This window comes from Pieris rapae, chromosome 9 (genome assembly GCF_905147795.1).
Source record: "Pieris rapae chromosome 9, ilPieRapa1.1, whole genome shotgun sequence".
Lineage (NCBI taxonomy): Eukaryota > Metazoa > Arthropoda > Insecta > Lepidoptera > Pieridae > Pieris > Pieris rapae.
Window position 1 is genome coordinate 2,578,741 of NC_059517.1, and position 16,664 is coordinate 2,595,404.

Sequence of the window (16,664 nt, forward strand, 5' to 3'; positions counted from 1 at the left end):
TGTACTTAATTAGGCAGAAATTTAAACATTAATCTATGTTTTTATGCGATTAAAAGTATTCATATGTGTAGATTTATTTAATGTCGCGCGTAGTCTTTTTATAACTAGCTAAAGATTAGATAAAATACCCGTTTCATGGTTGAATTAAACAGTAAATTATTTAATCAATAAGCATTTGTTGACTTTAAGTTATTAAAACAATTGGATCAGATAATATATATGTATATATGTATTGTATGTAGTTTTATGATATAGTACGCTAGGCATGGTCATGCTCAAGTTTAAACCAAAATTTATATAGGAAAACAGCTATATGTATATTTTGCAGTGTATGTTAGTATGATTGATACTATTTAGAGCTTTAGTTTAAAGTGTTTAAATTTGTATTGCTGAGTGCCACTAAGGTATAATACCCATCATCACAATAGGTCTAAAACACTACAATGCGTGCGTTTCATTACATAGATTTAAATGAACATTAAAACCTTTTTATGTTTTTTCGAGAAAGAGATTTGAGATAGTACATATAAGATAACGCACTATCTTATACGCTCTTAACGACACTATCCAATCAATTTTTACGATACTCCTTGACATAAACATATATTTATATGTGAATAAAAAACTTATACGTGTTTGCAAACTTAATTCATAAAATACAGGAAATAGGGAAGGTCCGGAAATAATCACGTATATTTATTTTGTGATTTGGCTTATGACGTCTTCGCATTTTCAGCACATAAATGTACTAAAAAGTTGTCGTTATTGGCTGAATATTAAATTCTTATTTTGTATAGTTTAAGTTTCTTGTCTTAAATATTTTACGCAGTACGCAGCTTTATTCTTAAGTCAAAATGGCGTTCAACCTTTTTTGACGGATGCCAGATGACAGTCCGCACTGACAGTTGACGTTGATGTGATTTTATAATGATTATGTAAAAAACCGAAAGTCAATAAAAAATACATAAAAATAATTTGATAGTTAAGTAACTAAGTCACAAAAGTAATCGCGTGGTAAATGCGACTTGCTTATTATATATTATAAAAATTTAATTGACATAATTCACATCGCCGAATTGTTTATTCCGATATAAATAAGACTGACACAACTATTATATTTATATCAACTTTTACGTACTTTTTTAAAACAATGTAAAAGAAAACATAAAACACCATAGAGTAGCTATTTACATTAACAAGGCGTATCTCAATACTTCAAAGTAAATGGTATCATACAAATTGCTCAGTGAAATGAAACTTTTTAATATCCATTAGATCATCCAAGTATTCACAATGCTCAAGCAGGCCTTTTGTATGAAGCCTTACATAATTTAATTTTGTTCCGAGCTAGGCGCATTATCTTGTAAGACGATAAGCTAAAACATCGAACGACGTAGTATTTTTTAAGCTCATTACTGCTTTTTTAAACTGGGTTATTCAGTTAAGCTGACGATTAAACGATCATCTGGCGGAATTTTAAATCGTTATTGCCCTTAAACTTTTTTTTATATATAAAATTCAAATATAGTTGAAATATTGTAATAATATCAATCTACGTAAATTGTAGGTATGTAGCAGCTACGGCGTAGAGCATTTCTCATTTACGTAACTCTTATCTGCTGTTAATTTCGTCTAAAAAATTCGTTTAAATGTGCTTATGTGCTGAGTCGTAATTATTTTGTTTATAGAAAAAGGGGAAACGGGCAGGAAACTCACCTAATGTTAAGTGATACCGCCGCCCATGGACACTCTCAATGCCAGAGCGCTCGCGAGTGCGTTGCCGGCCTTTTGAGAATTGATACGCTCTCTTCTTGAAAGACCCTAAGTCGAATTGGTTCGGAAATACTCCAGTCGGCAGCTGGTTCCACAAAGATTACAAATTTTATTCTATTTCAAAATCAGTCAAAAACCAAATATGATACCTTTTTTAAATAATACAGCAATTATTATGCGAGCTTTATAATATGTGTACGTAAAGTCTCTCAAAACCCTCAAATACCTTATATACCGTTTGAGCTAAATCAATATATATTGCTCATATCGTAATGTTCGCATCTCCCCAACAATGGTTGAAGCTCAGAATTACATTACTGTCAGAGCCGGCTATTGTGCGGATGTCCTGTCAACAGCACCTGACTGATCGGCTTTAATCCTTTGTTTTGACTCTAGGTATTATTAGCCTTGCAGTTCTTGTTAATTATTGGATTTCAGAATTGCAGCGAGAACGGGGGATTAGTTTTATGGAGTTTCGATGTAGCTGTGGTAATGAGAAATCTATTGCAAAAGGATTTAACGGTCGAAATTAAACAATAGAAATTTAAACTCAAATATTGGATATCAACTAAACATCTTAGACTCGTGTCTTGCTAACTCCCGAACCCATTAATTAATCCACAATCTCAGATTAAAAACAATTTGAGATCAGACCGTTAAAACAGACACAGACGATCGATTTCCTATCTGCATCCCAATAACCAAACCCTACGAAGACAATCCATTTTTGGCGACGGATAGAATGCAATCTCTTTACTCTTTACACTCATATTTGATAATCAATATAAACTAAGTAAAGTAAATAAAACCGAACAAATAAAATGTCTATTAAAACGTTTCAAATAGCTTATTAAGTATTTTAAAAACTGGTGTAAGTTAAAATCATAAAATAGGATATTGCTACAAATGATCTGCCATTTTCATACAAAGGACACATACACCGATCCGACTTATCCGACAGCTTGTATCGACAGATCGCTATTACAATCCGTCGATTGGCACACTTATCAATATTTCGATAAAGATGTCTATCTCAGATGGTAAAACATGGATCGAGATAGGTTTTGATTTTTCCGTTTAATTTTGCGTCTGAGTTTTCTGGAAGAAACTGCATTAAGCCCTTAACTGAATTAAGAACGCGTTTTTCCATGCATTCTCTATTTTTTTGCTTGATATGTTTGTGACGACAATAAATTGTTTATTATTACGTATATAACTAAGGAACATATTTGTCTCGATGATACTTCGCACCAAATCCAACTACAAAAATAACTACAAATTATAGACTCACCACTTTCAGAAACAGATGAAGGCGATCTCTCCGCGGTGGAGACACCGGAGGAGGACTCTAAAGAGGAGAAGGAATCTGCGCGCGTCGTGTGCGCCATCGAGCTTTCAGATATCGATCGGGTGACGTCTCGACTCGTGCGCAGCTGTGCTAACCGCCGTCTGAGATACCGCTGTTCCCGCGATAATTGCTCTTTGTGACTTGAATGCCTCTTTTCTCGCTCTTCGAGACTCTGAAATTATTAATATTCAGATTGAGAAATATAAACTTACTTAATTCAAGTAGTCAGCGAGATACTTGATTCATTGAGACGGTTTCGAATTAGGGATTAAATTAGTACATGCGTAGACAATATACCTAATCTATATGAATATAACCAATCCTATAAAAATCCTTTAATGTTTATTTGTCCGTGAATTTATACGATAAAAATCTATTTATTACTGTATAAGCACCACAACCCTCGAACACTGAAATTCAATTTATAAAAACTCAAGTCTAACTGGACTCTAAACGAAAGCATTCTTTCGTCTCTTTCAGTTAAATTGTGTTTAGACTGAAATGAAAAATGAAGTATTTGAGTTAAAACTAAATTATATATTTGAATGATAAATGCATTATAGGATAGTAACCCTTGGTACATATGTTACAATAATATATTCGAGAGTATTATGCAAATGGAACTATGCAAATGTGGAAAAACTAGATTACACTGAGGTTATTCAGTTACGCGGTTGAATATTATATTCAGCGATCGCAGACGGGCTTTTAAATTCAATTCGACGTATTAGATCGATTTATCTCACTTTAAATTGCGTGTATGGATTTCATATATTGAATTTTAGGTGGCTGTAACATCTAACAGCACCGAGCTGTGTTTTAAAGTGCGACTATGATGCGTGGAGTTGTACGTTCGATATCTGGCTGGGAACCAGTGGATTAGAATGACGCTCGTTTAGTAAAAGAAAATATCTTGATTCATTTAGGTAACACAATGTACACTTGAACGTCAAAAAAAGAAGTACATATTAAATGCTTCTAAATTTACATATACTGCCAGTTCACAAATTAAGGGCGTAGATCGGAAGAGAAGAACAGGAATAACATTCTCCGCCACTCTTTTTTGGTGGCAACAGGAGGCAAACAGACATGAGGCAGACACTCACATTGCCAGAAGGCTCGCACGTGCGTTGCCGGCCTTTTAATGAATTAGAACGGTCTTTATATAAATGATATACATAACATTTATTCCATGTACATTAACTTAAGTTACTGTAAATAACGATAAGTTCACAGATAATTAATGAAATATTAAACGGGCGTCATTAAACGGTTGGAAGTGGAATCTTTTCCAGCATCCGGCAAGTTTCGTAGTCCATCAGTGCGGAATGAGTTCAGTAATCAGTGCTATCGACTGTGAACTGTGCAACATCAACCGTGCATCGCTTGCACTTATATTCAACCAAGGTCCAATTCAGTTGAATTAAAACAGTCTCTGTTTGTGTCGCTTTTAAAACTGCCAAACTATTGCAAAGGGAATTTCTATAATGTATGGTTAGCGCAATAGTGCCTAACTACAAATTTGCTAGTAATCATTTGTTATTTATCTTTTTAGTATATTTTATTTAATAAAGAGGTCCTTTTTAATATGAACAACGTTTATCGCCTATAAATATATTTCTTATTTCGTGTAATTTATGTATATTAGTTTGTGCTAGTTTGAAGCCGTATAAAAAGTTTTCTGTTCTGAAAAAACTTACTCAAACTAAAATAAAAGTGAGTAGCCCTTAAAAAGAAATAAATTCAAAGTGTTCTGCGTTTTATATTGACCTAAGTTATGTTCTTATATTTCATTAGTTCCATTACGAGATTAGAATGTAGTAAGAATGCTCACAGTCTTGAAATTATAGTAGAGTTACTTACTACTTTAGAAATTTCAAATCCATACAAAAGACCGCGCCCATAGTTAAACATATTACAAATATAAATCCCACATGATATTCGGCTGTGAAAAATAAACTGAGCGAAATATGAGCACTGTATAAATACATTTTTTAAGCGTCCATCGGGCTTGTTTGTGCATCGTAAGGGCTTTTCCATATTTTACGTTCTATTTACTTTACCAACATAGTGCCAGATGAAAAGCGGTCTTTATGGGTCTTATATGAATTAAATTGATTTTAAATCGAATGAGACTACTGATATTCAAATCATTGAATTATAAAAATGTTTTTGCGTTAGTTTATTAACGAAGGTAGCTATATATAAGATTTGAGAATAAGAAGCGATTGGATTGGAGATTTCCTAATACACTAATACAAAAAGAACGTTTTTAATAAGTGTATTAGGAAATAACATTTTGAAACGATTCGGCAACAAATTGAAAATTATTGTTAACTGCTATAGTAATAAAGTCCAGCGCACCTAAAGTATAATAAAATGCTTAATATGTATATAATATGTATATAATATGTATATAATATGTATATAATATTGAGATATTTATGCTTAAGTTTTTAGTAAATATTTCATTACTTTCGTCTTTCGTTAATCGTATTATAAAATATTGATTTTACCATTAGTCAAAACTCATCAATTTCCGTCTGTATATTGTAAATAAAAGTAACATGAATTTTTCAGTATAACACGGCCGTAGGGGGCTTTCGACCTTCCAAAGGGAGTTTGCTAGGGGAGGCTGGTGGGGTAGTCACATCACCGCGGGCCATCCGATGAAATATCCCTCTCATAAATCTGCCACCTCTCACCACCATGCGTCCTAGTGTCTATTTTACACTATATACCGCTTGCAGTTTTCTCTTTGCATTCTAATCTCTTGCGAAACTCATTTTTAAAGGTGGCAAATCCTTTAAAATGATCTTCCTTTGGTTTCAAAGAAAAAATACACAATATTAAAATAAGTTAGTCAAAATCATAAGGAATCAGGCGAAATTGTGTCACACAACTGTATGTTGCATACAGTTTTCCGCGTATATGGGTATATTGCGAATTTTAACATATTAATGTTAAAATTTGTCATATACCCTTCATAAATCAAAATACAGTTTAACTCATGACATTGTTTATATTATTAAATATAGATATCATGAACATAACACGTACAAATTAGTAAAAACTATAGGCGAAATAAAAGCTTAATTTTGTGTATTGCATATTTTTTACATAATAAAAAAATAATTCTATTTGGGACGAAGAAGAAGATTTTTAAACTCGCAACTTCGTTATTATTTAAGCTATATACATATATTAATTCTATGAAACATAATAAGGTTGTTAAAAACGTATAACACAAAGTACTTTATAAGATGGAAGTGGGATATAAAAATGCTGTATTTTTCGCGGCAGTAAACAAAATTGCTGACGCAATCGCGAAGATTATAAATTAGAGCGTTCTATTAAAGTGCTTTCACAGCGCTGAATAAAGTTATATTTTATATTATGATCAATCAACTTAATAATTTTCACCCGACTGGACGAAAACAAAGATATTTTTTATATATGATAAGTGATTGGTATATTACAGTGATTATATTATACGGTTAAAAGAAGGAAATATGGTTATGTATACCCTTGAAATCGTTGAGTCATTAAAAAAAACGGTTATATTAAGTTTTTAAGAACTACAAAACGCTAGTTTTGGAACGATGGACGATGACAGGTGGAATTTCGTATTCTGCCTCGACGTCCGATGATGAAACTCTGCTGGAGGTATTAATCCGAACAACTCCTTTGAACAGTTAGTGCTTTTTTTATTACCTATGGATACTTTTCAGAGGTTTGCGAGTGTATTACAATTCTTTTAAAATATTTACTTATGAAAGAACTTCGAGCAGCTGTGTCCTCATAAAGCGTTTTTAAATATGGATATGGTATGGAATTTAAGTAAATTTTATTAAAACAAGTATTTTATATATTAACCGTATATCAAATATATTTTTAATTTGAAACATGTTAATTATACTATAAACTTACTCATATAAAATAACCATATAAGTATTTGTATATGCATGATAGGTTTAAATGTAAATTAAAGTTCAAAAAATCCTAATATTGTACCGTCATTCAACTGCATAAATATAGTTACGCGAGCGACGTCAGAGGACGACTGCTAACTCAATATACGGATGCAACTTCAAATGTAAGAAAATTTCTCGGCAAGTATTGGTTTAAAATGGTACTAAAAATATCAAGGCTCTACTGTAAAAATGTAAGAACATATTATCAAATAAGTGACGATATAGGTTATGAACTAGATTTTGTCAAAACTTAAGTTAAAGTCTTCGAAAATGATGAACAGTCCCAGATGTTGTCACCTCATTTCACGCCATTCAATTTGTAGTAAATAAATAATTTAGACGGAATACATTATTTATATCTATACGAGCAGTCTATAGAACTATCAGATTGGGAATTGTATCTCAAACGTATATCGAATCAACATTGCCTACTGTCTGCTCTTGTCATTATGGCAATTAATATCTACTATGTAACTAATACCTACGCTAATGAATAGGGAGAGCTATTTTTTTATGACGTATAATGACATATTGAATAGTGTTTTTCGTCACAAATACAAGTAACATCGCCTCTAAGTTTACATTTATTCAAAGAAAAATTTCATGTGCCATAGAGTTTCACAACTGACATATCCGTAGGCAATGTCGTCGAACCAGAGAAATACCTGAGTCAAGAGGCTATAAATCAGGATGGCTCAGCCGCGTTTTATTGAGATTGCTATCGCTTCACAACGTTACTATTATACTGAAAATTGTTACAACTCAAATATATGAAACCTTAACATAACGTTTTCTTTAAGATATTTTTTTATAAAGATTATATATTAATCTGTTTTTACTTATATTTTCTTTGGCTAATTCCCCGACCATGTTGTCGTTGGACGTGTTGTGAAAATGATATATTATCATAAGCAAATATAAATCGTATTATAAAGTATTACATATTTCTGTTAATAATTTCAAATTTTAAGGAGTCTCTAAAATAATTTTTTTTCATGGAACCAGCCATTTTGTTCAGTATATCTTATGGGCATAGAAATATTTATTTTTTAGATATAGTAACGTATTCGTTAAAAAAATTTAGAAATCCTAACAAAAGGAACAAATGCAGGCTGCATTTTGTTCTATTCAAACTACGTTTCTGTAGTTTAAATAAATAGAATTAGGATGATATAGCAATGAAATAAGAATTGCCTTTCGAGAATAGATCTAACTCTTTATCGCTCTTGACTTTCAATTGAGTTCTGAATGTTCGAATAAGTCCAGAGATAAGTTTCTAGTTAGGTATCAAGATAGGTCCCAAGCTGTTCCGCCCTGACACATCTTCGACGGCAAAAATAAATTGTTGTTTCCGATTTTCTATTTTAAATCTAACTGAAGTTATTCACAATAGAAAATCGGAAATAACAATTTATTAATACATCATTGCATACAGAAATACAATACAACTGACATAGTTAAATGAAAGAGCAACTGGCGGCCTGATCTGTTTCGAGCGATCTCGTTTAGGTAACCGATATATATATATATTACAACAACAACAAAATATCTTTATTCATATAGGTAAACAAGTACACTTATGAACGTAAAAAAAATTAAATTAATTGTAAATTGACATTTACTACCAGTTCACAAGTCAAGGGCGCAGAGCAGGCAAGAAGAACTGGCAAGAAACTTTCCGCCACTCTTTTCAATCGCCAAGTTTTCAATACAAATTTTTGAACTGGACCAATCAATCCTAAGGATGAGGATCATTTAAGTATTATTCTTAACAATAACAGTATAAATATAAAACGTACTAGATTATCTGCATAGTTTAATAAGGAATATCGTTAAGTAGTTTTTTAACGTTGGAATTCTCAGGTACTGTGCTGCGTTTATCTGTTCAATGTTAAATTGTAAGACCAATGAATATTTGCTTGGCTATGGGAGTATTACAGCAGTTTGTGTGTATTGTAATATTATTACACAGTAACACAGATGCTCCATTTAGCTACTGTGTGTAAGTAAACTGTGGTATAACGAAGTAGACATGCAAATTTTAGGTTTGATGAATTTTAAACAAGCCCGAGACAAGTCCATCGGTTATTGTTTAATTGGCTGTTCGAAAAGTTTTCCAATCTGCATAGAAATGCGTTCCACGTTGATTTGAGAAGCGATAAAAATGCAATTTAGAAACGATTCATAAAACATTAGACGTATTTAACTTGTTAGTTTTGCTTTAAACTATAGCTAAAATATAGCAGTCACAGGGAGCAAAGAGAAAAATAATTTAAGAAAATCTACTGTACCATGCATAACGGTTTGTAATTTTTTTCAATTCAATCTTGTACATACAATTATTAGAATTATGTCACATTTATTTCAAATTCACACGATAATTATGTATAAGGCTAAGTTCGTATCCGGAAATAAGGATAGAATTAATATACGACAAAATCACATGAAATTTCTATACACGGAGCCTCTCATATACAACAATGATTCCGCTCAAAATTACAGTGTTTTTATTATACTTTAAACTCATATTTCAATTTACGCGAAAAACAATATCGATTTTTTTAGACGAATATATTCTAAAGAGAAAGAAAAGAAATTCTCGAAAGAGGAATAAACTCATTCTTCATCTAAATTGTCGCAGGTGTAACCTGGCTATTTTTAACGTCAAAAAGCCTACTACAATATACTTACTCGTATACTTACAATACACTTATAATAATACTTAGAACTCGGTCCATAGAATTAGCTCAGTATAGGATAGTTATTTTTTTTAATAATATACCTCTAATGCACAATGAAAAATAACGCCTAACCCGTTAATTCTGCCACCACTAATCACAATTCTCACGCACTGGCAATTTCATATCAAAACCCGACGCAACCATTAAATTGTATACTACACACAGCACAGCACAGCATGTTGTATTTTCCATGGCTATGTTTTATCATCAATGCAAAATCATAATCATAAGTTTAATAAACCTCTCAATAATGCTAGTCTAGTAGTTAAGCATATGATTCTCAAACCTGAGATAGTGCATTTGATTCCGGCTCTAATATTTTTTTTTATTATCGAACGATGAAGGTTAACATCATGTCATAAAATATAATGTCTATGTATGATTTGGTAAGCTTTAACCAATAAATGAATTGAGAGGTGACGATAATAATAATAATGATACCTGTGCTTATTAAGGCATAAAAAACATTAGGATTTTGAAAATGTGAAATACTAATAAAAACTACACACAGTACATTCGAATGTAAATAAAGAAACACGCATAGTCAGCAAAAGCCATACAAAATAAAAAAGCAAACACAATACAATGTAGTCCGGCACCGAGCTTTATATTTTTGCTTCCGAAGCCGTAAAAAACTTTTCACATTAAAAACTTACTAACGAATGTTGAAAAGAAAACAATTCCAAGGGTAGTTCAATTTGTTTATTCTGTAGCTTTAAGTGGGAATTAGTTGAAGTAGGTCGTTATCAAAAATGTTTTCAAAACATACAAGTGTTCATTGCGTAGCACAACGTAGCCCGTGCTACGAATGTCTACGAATTTATTGTCGTACATTAATGTTTCGTTTATCGTAAGTAATTGTATTTCTTTACAGAACTCAATGTATTGCTTCACGTATTGTGACTATGTCTATATTTATCTAGATATCTAGATATCTATATAAAATGTAAAACATGTGAATCAAATAAAATCGCAGTTTTAGTTAAAGTTGCACAAATAATGATACTTCTCATTTTAAAACTACTTTAGAATCTACGTAGTCGATATATCATATACTGCGCTTTTTAATGTATAAAATACCAATAAATCAACGCTACACCCTAATATCACCTATTCATAATTAAAAAACGTCATTCATTAAGCGGCCTATACATTCACAAGGCCCTCGATGCGTCATTACCTCGAAGCAGGTAGCTATTAATTCGCTGTGGAATGGCGATACCCTCATTAATGCCCGGGGGTGTAATATACCTGGATTTATTGGCGAAATTTTCTTCTACATCATCCCCCCTATACCGGTTGCGACATAATTAAAAAGGTAGTAGCTTGTCACTGACTTTTGAAATAATATGATATGGTACGAAAAAAATATTTTGAAATATTTCATAAGTGGATTGCCTGCTGCTGGCTAGTTGGATATTAAATATGCAAATGGTAGAAAATGGTCGAAAGTAAATTATTATCTTTAAAGCTATGCCTTTGTTCGCGTTATGTTCTTTAAATACGATTGGCAAGTTATATGAAACTAATCCATTAAATATACGGTGGACATGTCTGAATGCACAATTAAGTTACGCAATTGGTATATAAACATAAAAATTAAATCAATTCCAGTTCACGCAACGCCACAAAACCTTTTTACGTCCAAACGTCGGGACGTGACGGCAACCCGAAAATTTACGACAGCGTTCTATTTACGCACCTCGTAAACTTAGAAACTTAGCACTATTTCTTTTAAATTGTACGATCTTAGAATACGTTATAAGGATTTATAGACTATAGTGATTTGACTACAATTACTATATCATATATACTTGGTAACAGAGGAGTGTTGGCATTGTGCTTTCATCGTGCGACCTTTCCCGGCTGTGCACCAATAAACTTTGTTTGAAAATTGAAATGAAACATCCTGAGGAAACCCAGCCCAAGCCAATGGCTTGTGTCAGACTTACCTATTAGATTGAACAATGGTCATGAAACAGATCTGAGGCCTAGATCTAAAAAGATTGACAGATTTTTTTTTTAATAATATTGGTAATAAATAAATCTCAACTATATCCCACGCTCCTAGTGTAGTGAGAAGTTTTTTTCAAATTACTTTAGATTCCACATAAAATAAATTGGATTTTCAGCCTTTAAGTTCTTTAAAGACAGACTCAAAATAAAATTAATCTATATAAGTATTCGTTACGCTTAGGCTAGAAAATGTAACTGATGTTAATTATAATATTAATAGTATCACAATAGTGATAAGGAGGGAAAACACTTAGCGATTGTAACTTAAAGCATTCGCCATTTTCTCTCCTTATCGCACAATTTTACCGCTGTTTTGTAGGGTGAGATTAGCTAAGTCAGTGAAATAAATCACTTCCGTAATTAACCTTTAGTCCAAGATCTCTAGTGTATAGTAAGCGATAAATATCAGTAAAGTGTAATTAGGAATTATGCAACTATCCGTATGCATGTTATATTTTAACTTCACATATTTTTTATTCAAAACTAAAAAAGCAGTTTTTTTTAAAAACCACCGGACCCGACAAACGTTCTCTTGCATATTTCAACATATTAGTATATTAAACAAAGTATGAAAGTATCAACTGCACCGCTATTTGCCGGGCTGATTTGTAATTCTAAACCACTCAGGGCGCCACCCAATCGCATACAAAAATTTCATTCAAATCGGTCCAGTCGTTTATGAGGAGATAAAGTTAAAAAAATCTAGCAGCATTTGTTCTGTTTTTGAGTGTCGACTGTATTGAACAGTCGACATTCGACTTTTTTATAACTGTCAAAATTCTGACTGATTTATAACTGACTTGAAATTTGTAACTATAAACCTTTTACACGGATTATGATTAAATACATTTTTAATTATTTCACCTGAAATGATCTATCACAAAAATGCATCGTAAATAATCAATGTACCCTAGAAATAAATATCGCTAACCCGTAATTACTACAACTCGGAATAAGCTCTCAAAAGCGTTTGAAAAATCCACGATTCGTAGTTTTAAATATAGAAACAGGGTTGAACTACATCCGCATTTGTACAATTTCAAATTTCGAATTAACTTTATGTAAAGTAAAAATATAAATGTAATAAACAAGAGTCGCAATTACTCCAACAATTTACATACAATGCTATACAAATTACAGTAGACTACACGTACAGTATTTCCGACGCCGAGTTCAATTAGAGTCAAGTCCGATCCACTGTGACATATTGGATTTCAGTTGAAATTTAGCTGAAGCCGGGGCAAAGGGCACCCTCATTAGTGTAATGAAGCCGTCTCGATGTATTTTACCCGAAAATGAGTTGTTTTCACTACTTTCTTTAAGTTAAAAATCTACTTATTCATAACTATCTTACCGTATTTATACATAAATTAGTGCCTTGAAAGTAACGATTACAAACATTTCAAATCAAAGAAACATTTTCGTCTACTTCAATAATCTTAATAAATCGATAAAGAAATTATAAATCTGTATTATAAATACAAGCGAATTCCATTTTTAAAATTGTTTATAAGTCTAATATAAAGAACTAAAAACTCCAACAGCTTCCTTAAAAACGATAAAAAAAAACAACCTAATGACAATAGAACTCTTATAAATTTAAAAAAAGAATAATCCTTATTGAATCGTTACATTGTCTAACGCAGGTAGGCGCGGGTCGCGGCTGGCACAAAAATAAAATAATTATAAATCCGAGCCCTTTAACCAAAATGGGCAATAAATTTCCACAGAGTCAAGATCTACGACTTCCGTAGTCGACTGTGCGAGGGTGAAGCGGGTGGTATAGTACACAAATATACGGTATTCCATGCGGAATAGTAACGGTAAAAAGATGTGAAATACACTCATATTTTACTACCCAAATGCAGGAGTTGAAGAGAAATCGTATATATTTGAGTCTATTAAAATAAAAAATTCTTTAATTTACATCTATTTTATAAACTAATAGTATCATGTCATATTATATCCATCCAATTATATCACAATAAACAATGTCAATTTCTGGAAAATTTCATTTAAAAACACAAACTTTAGCGGTATTTTTTGTTAATATTCTACTAACTAAATAAGCATACCCTTTATTGTTATATCATGTGAGGGGGAAAGGGGCGTTAATAGGTAAACTTAGTGATTCGCAACCACGCTTCATAACACGTTGTAGCCGGCTATTTCGGATGTTAGATGGTTTTTGTTGATAGCTCGTTGGTTTTAGATTTATGCTTATTATAATTACAATTTTGAAACCTTATTACAAAATTATCTTGACCTTTTTATCGATATGCGGTGTACTGTACCTGTGTATTGAGAACAAGGATTAGTGTAGCATTTAACAATAATAATTAAATTAATAAACCAAAAAATATCAGTCAAAATATTACTTGCCTCTGCTTCGGAAACATCACACGCCCTAATCTCGAATTCGATTCCCAACAAGATCTATGAAATATTCGCGTATATTTTACTACGAATCATTTCAAAAAGGACCTATTTCAAAGACAAAGTCCAGGGTACAACGTTGTATAAAATAAACAAGCACTGTTCAATTCGCACTAGATATCTGCCGTGTACAATCATGTCCAATTTATCGTTACTTTGAGTTGCTACGGCTGCTCTAGTACCCTCGACAGCTTCGACAATAGTCTAAGAGCTAGTGATACATATAATAAAGCTTGTAAAGCAAGTGATTTTTTCAAATCTATAAATAGTTTTAAAAACAAGTGTCCCTTAAAATCAATGTCAAAGGCCTTGTAGTAAGTACATTGGTGCAGAGCCAGGGATCGAACCTATGACCTCAGTGATGAGAGTCGCGCGCTGAAGGCACGGCAAAGCCTTATTAAACACAGACTAGTTAAATTAAAATATAATTTTTAAATCTAATATTATCTAGTTTACCTAATATTTAGTATCAAATTAAAAAAATATTATACGAGATATATAGATAGATCTTTGATATCAGTGAAATTAAAAATTAAAAAAAAAAACATGACAACGAAAGAAATCTACATTGCAGTTGGACACGGCGAGTTGTGCACAAAGTGGCTCTTACGCTATAAATTTCTACCAATGACTGGTAGTTTCGGTCAATTCCGAGTTTCGCCGACTCATGAGCTCTATGACACGGCAAACACGTTCCGATAATTATCCGCTTTCGAGAGTGCTTACACGTTATATTTCACGCCTTTCTTTTGTACGCAATATTAAGGAATATATCCTATATACAATTCGTAAACAGATTATTTTATTATGTAATAATATGTTACTAATTTATTATTTACAGTTCCCAAAAACCGTGTAAAACTTTGCTCGTCTTTAAGGAAAATTTCAAAAGAAAATTTTCCAACTAAATCTTACCTTGTAACACAAAAGTAAACTTAATAACATTTAAGTATTATATAGAAATTGTTTCGTAAGACAAATGGAAGAGACTTACCACGGAATCCTTTTGTACCTTAAACTAGCGGGCTTATATTTGTTATTGATGCTAAACAAGAATCTAGATAAACATTGTCTTTATTTTAATCTAGATAGTATAACCCATATGAACCTGATTTCATAGAAATAACGGGTAATATAATACGGGTAAGTTTTGTTTATAATAACTTATGTATTTATTTATATAATTATAAGTAATCTAACAGCTTATACTTATACATATTATAAGATAATACATAAAGCCAAAACAGATTAAATAGATAAACAAGATATGTACATAAAACAGAAAACAAGCAAGTGCAAGAGAAAGATAAATTAAAAAAAAATCAAGTAATTATTTAAAAACATTAAAAGTGGTAAAATTTCCGCATTCGAGAACACGGAAAGATAATTATATCGCCGTTCAATCACGGAAAGTTAATGCAAAAGATAATAAAAATAATGAAATTGTAAACAGTGCGTAGCGTCGCGTGCCACCGTCGCGTGATCACCTTCACATTAATGACTTATTTGATGAATGACAGCAGCTCCATGCAACCTTTGTCTTATATTTAAATGATACAATGAATTATTGAAAATGTACGCGCGTGAAATAACATGTAATTATAATATAATTTTTATTTGCATTTTCGTCATGACTACGTAAGCATTGTTACTGCAAACAGACGTAGCAATCACTGTTATGAATATTAAAACTATGTCAAGTCATTTGGTAAATTATTACAATATAATATATCGAATCAAATATTCTGACACATTCTTACAGAATGACTGTAAGAAGGTGTCAAAAATGCATACAATCCTTAAATTTTCATCTATTCTCTACGATCAACCACTTTTATTTATTTGTTATTATAGAACTTATAACTTGAACTCTGAGGTTTATAAAAAAAACATTAAAAGTTTTCATTCTGAAAAACCGAACAGTCTCTGGGGTAGCATAGATAAATGTTCCATTTTGGTATGTACGAGGTAGGCTAGGCATTAAGGAGAAACGAAGTTCGCGGGATAAGCTAGCATAAATACTATATTAATACTAGCTGCCCCCGCGAACTTCATTTCTCTTTTCGGTATCGGCCGAAAAGAAGTGAAGCAAACGGTTGTATTCCGTAATTAAAAGCAAACAGTTTAAAAGCGTTAGCCTCCAACACAGTATGACAAATACACAGTTAGTGCATCTCGAGTTACGCTTTAGTATATTAGCTTTGGTAGAGGTGTGAGCGATGGCCGACAAACCGACACGGCCTCCATTTGTCTCCCAACTACTGTGTATAATACCGTAGAGTCGTTTAATTGTCTATGAATCATGTATATTTGTTTATGTGATACTTTAGTGGAATCCTGTTTTCAAATTTGTATTGTTATTATAATATTTTTCTT

General features: G+C 32.0%; 1 protein-coding gene across 2 annotated transcripts in view; it reads right to left on the reverse strand.

Moving 5' to 3' along the window:
- Nucleotides 1-16,664, reverse strand: part of LOC110999681 (max dimerization protein 4) — a 225,356-nt gene that overhangs the window by 22,283 nt on the left and 186,409 nt on the right. For both annotated transcript variants that reach the window (XM_022268867.2, XM_022268866.2), the window contains exon 5: nucleotides 3,065-3,293. In XM_022268867.2, coding sequence (XP_022124559.1) covers nucleotides 3,065-3,293 — 229 coding nt within the window. The remainder of the gene's footprint in view (nucleotides 1-3,064; nucleotides 3,294-16,664) is intronic.